Source organism: Setaria italica, chromosome V (genome assembly GCF_000263155.2).
Source record: "Setaria italica strain Yugu1 chromosome V, Setaria_italica_v2.0, whole genome shotgun sequence".
Lineage (NCBI taxonomy): Eukaryota > Viridiplantae > Streptophyta > Magnoliopsida > Poales > Poaceae > Setaria > Setaria italica.
Window position 1 is genome coordinate 6,586,695 of NC_028454.1, and position 3,829 is coordinate 6,590,523.

The 3,829-nt window shown below is 51.3% G+C and overlaps 1 protein-coding gene across 1 annotated transcript; it reads right to left on the reverse strand.

Moving 5' to 3' along the window:
• Positions 1-1,061: 1,061 nt before the first annotated feature.
• On the reverse strand, positions 1,062-3,590 carry LOC101758147. Its single transcript, XM_004971544.2, has 4 exons — positions 3,459-3,590; positions 3,344-3,383; positions 3,199-3,232; positions 1,062-2,418 (listed from the first exon to the last, which is right to left on the reverse strand). Exon 4 carries the CDS (start codon positions 2,409-2,411, stop codon positions 1,434-1,436), a length of 978 nt encoding a protein of 325 aa, XP_004971601.1. The 5' UTR covers positions 2,412-2,418; positions 3,199-3,232; positions 3,344-3,383; positions 3,459-3,590; the 3' UTR covers positions 1,062-1,433.
• Positions 3,591-3,829: the final 239 nt, after the last annotated feature.

Consider the following 3,829-nt stretch of genomic DNA (forward strand, 5'->3'; position numbering starts at 1 on the left):
CGCTAGCGCCGCGGTAGGGGACGCCGGCGGCGGGACGGGGCCGGAGGCGGCAGGCGCAGGGGAGGGGCCGACGGGGCGGCCGGCAGCGCCGACGCCGACGCTGGCGCCGGGCACGGCGTGGACCGAGCAGGGGTGGGGCCGGAGGCGCCAGGCGTAGGAAAGGAGGAAGAAGGAAGGAGGAGGAAGGAGAAGAAGGAAGAAGGGGTATTTGGCTGCCATTGAGAGGAGTAATGAGGGGTAAAGTTGTCAATTACAACCTAAGATGTTAAATTTTAACAGATCATCCAAACACCTCAAGATACTAAAGTTTAACACCTTTATTTGAGGGTGTTAAAGTTTAACACCCTGTTAAATTTTAACACGCCCTTCCCAAACAGGGCCGGAGTTAGGGGTGAACTAAACAAGGGCCAAACTAAAAAGTGAAAAAAAAAGAGGGATCCCTCCCAGCAGTCCATTCCATAACCGCAGGACGCTGCGATCCTGCAACTGCACAGAAGTAGAAGTAAATCCACGTGGAACAGATAAAGTTAACATTATAACTACTCTCGAAATAACAACCAACAATAAGCGCCACACATCTCAAATGACGCTCCACATGACCCAAACCAAAATCTGGGAGGTTACGTGGATAAATCAACTTCACCGCGGGCATCGCGAGCACCGTTTCCGACGATATCCCACGCCAAACCCACCGCTGCCATCGCGAGCACCGTTCCCGACGATATCCTACGCCAACCCACCGCTGCCATGTAATGCTGACCGCCGTAGTTCGTTGCAAGCAGTGTAGCAACCAAGCCTGCTCCACCATGGTACCACGCCGCCACCGTCCTCGTACCCACACAATCGCGTGGGGACCTTGCCACTTTCAAGGCCACACACCACTCCTCTTCCATACATTGACAGAATCCCGACGACGACGAAACCTATCAGACGTTCACATAACGGGTTGTGGAAAACGCAAAAACGAAAAACGACGTATCCAAGGACGGTAACGGCGCCCACTTGCTAACCACGATAAAATCATCAAATAATCCAATTGACATGGTCACGTACCGCACGAATTCATGTACATAAAATACATAAGAGTATAGTACCATCGTACCTTTCAGTTCTCCATTACTACAGAAAACCATCCAACACCAACATATCTTTACTCGTTGCTAAACAAGCATACGGTAAACCAAGCCCAGAGGCGGATCGATCAGCAAAAGCACCTGCAAACTCTTTGCTCCTGGCTACAAGCCTACTACCCAACCCAGTTCTTTACAAAAGTTTAGCATAGTCAGGCATCCGCATCTATAGTGCAGCAAAACCATGCCTAAAACTCCCCAAACCATGCTCATAAGGAGCTCATAGCCACTAACAACAAACACCTAACAACAAACAAAGCTACTATGAAATGGGACCGGACGGAATCACCACCCGAGGCCTCGTCAGCCGATGCGGATGCTGACGGAGACGGTGCCGGAAGGCCCCCAGTCCGCGTCCGGCACGAAGAGGAACTTCTTGGCCTCGTAGCCCTCGAGCAGCCGGATGCACGGCACCGTCCCCGCCAGCGAGAGCGCGCCGGGCTCGCTGCCGCGCACCTCCATCTTGTAGTTGATCTCGACGTTCCCCTCGGGGCGCGGGCCGAGGCACACCAGCGACAGTGACCGCCCCGCCAGTACGCCGCCGCCGTTGAGCAGCAGGAACACCCTCCCCATGCCGGCCTGCACCAGCACGCAGAACGGCGCGCCCTTGTGAAGCGTCACCGTCGTGGCCTGGCCGTAGGCAACGGAGGCGGCGGCGGCCGCGTGGTCGTCGAGGACGTGCCTGTACAGCAGCAAGCCGCGGTAGCTGCAGCCGCCGACGGGGCAGTAGTACGGCGCGCGGGGGCAGGTCTCCTCGTGCTTCCGCTTGTCGATGTACTTGATGGTCTCGCCGCAGCCATACTTCCTGAACTTGCAGATCGTGTTCATCTCTCCGAGGATATTCTCCACTGGGCGGCACCGAACGTCGCCGATGGGCTCGTCACAAGACCAACACTTTCGGTTGAGGCGGATCGCCGATGGGCTCGTCGCAAGAACAACACTTTCGGTTGAGGCGGATGCAGCACTTCGCGCATGCGACGTGGCCGTTGTTGCACTGAAGAGATTAGAGATTAGAACAGTAAGGGTTATGATACACCACCGTACAAACCAAATAATTGAAACATCACCGTAATGATGGAGCTCATGAAGTGCGGCCTCAGCCTCGAAAGGCATGAAGCAGATGCCACAGTCGACGGAGAGAGCATCCGGATCTAACCAAATGTTCTTCTCCATCTCTTCGTCATCGCCTTTCCTCCCCGTGGCAGTATTTTTCCTTGGCGAAGACGTCGATGGGGCTGCGGCCGGCGTCACCTTGGTCTTCTTGGAGGTCCTCCTGTTCATCTGTGATCTGATCCAAAACGGTTACAATGCGTGAAAGGAATGCGTTGTAAATGATAGCGAAGGAAATGCAAAGAATCGTGCTACCTGCTAAGCAGAAGCTAGTGTTCAAGTTCAATCTCTTAACATATAATCAAAGCAATCTCGAACATGAACTCAAAGCAATCTCTAACATGATCTTTCTGCAGCCAGTCCATATATGCCCCCCTGCTTCACCCATCAGATTTTTTTTGGCATGCACACATATATGACAAAGCAAATTTTGCTGCTTAGAAAGGTGCACTGTGCTGATCCTGGTCCCCAGTCCCCATCTTTAACCATCTATTGTTTGTGCATCCAATGCTAGGAAGTTCATTACCACACATTAGATAGAAAGAACCGGGAGGAAAGCAAGCATGGGTTCATAAGAATGTATCTGGTGGTGGGAGCCAATTTTCTTCATAAACATACATATATCATTTCAATTTGCAAAGCATGATAAGCAGATCTAGCAATACCACATCACAGATCTAGTAATGAAAGATGAAGCTTTTACCCTATGCAGAGCAAAGCAGGAACATCAACACCACATCACACAGCAGCCCCCTGCAGATAGACTAAAAGGCAATAACCATGGTGTGTGTCCAAGAACATAAGCAACTCAGATGCTAATCACACAGGAAACCTAGACAACCAACTCTTGAGATAAGAAACACTATGCCAAAGGGCAAATAAGGCACCCATGTTCCAAAGAGCAAGCAAGGCAACATAATAGGTTCACCAGAAAAACACAGAAAAGGGACAAACTTACCCTGAGAACTTGCTGCTCAAACCCACGAAGATTGCTGCAGGCACAAGAAAAAGCACAAGATGTAATAACTCTGTTTTCCCACTGATGAAAGACACAACAGCTAGCACATTAGCACATGGAAAAGTCAGTCGTCGGACAAACTCACCCTTAGATCCCGCTGACCCAATCCAAGACGCTCCCTGCAGCTGGCACAAAGAAGAGTATCAGATGCAGTCAATCAACATCCACGCCACCAGATCAAGGCGAGGAAGGCAACCCACCTTCCTGCGACAACGGGCCTTCCCAAGCCTAGGTCACCGCGAGCTCTATAAAAGGGCAACAGTTGAGAGTTTATATGCATCCGCGTGCAGGGTTCAGGCAGCTGCGTTTACCTCCGTCTCCACAAGGAAATCGACTCCCGGGTTACCACGGGGAGGATCACGGATAGGACCATGTTTAGGGGGCGTTTGGATGTCAGGGGCTAAACTTTAGCCCTGTCACATCACACGTTCAGATGCTAATTAGGAGGACTAAATATGAGCTAATTAAAAAACTAATAGCAGAACCCATAGGCTAAATCGCGAGACGAATCTATTAAGCCTAATTAATCCATCATTAGCGAATGGTTACTGTAGCACCACATTGTCAAATC

Coding starts and splice junctions, on each gene's coding strand:
- LOC101758147 (XM_004971544.2), bottom strand. CDS start 2,411: ATGAACAGGAGGACCTCCAAGAAGACCAAGGTGACGCCGGCCGCAGCC.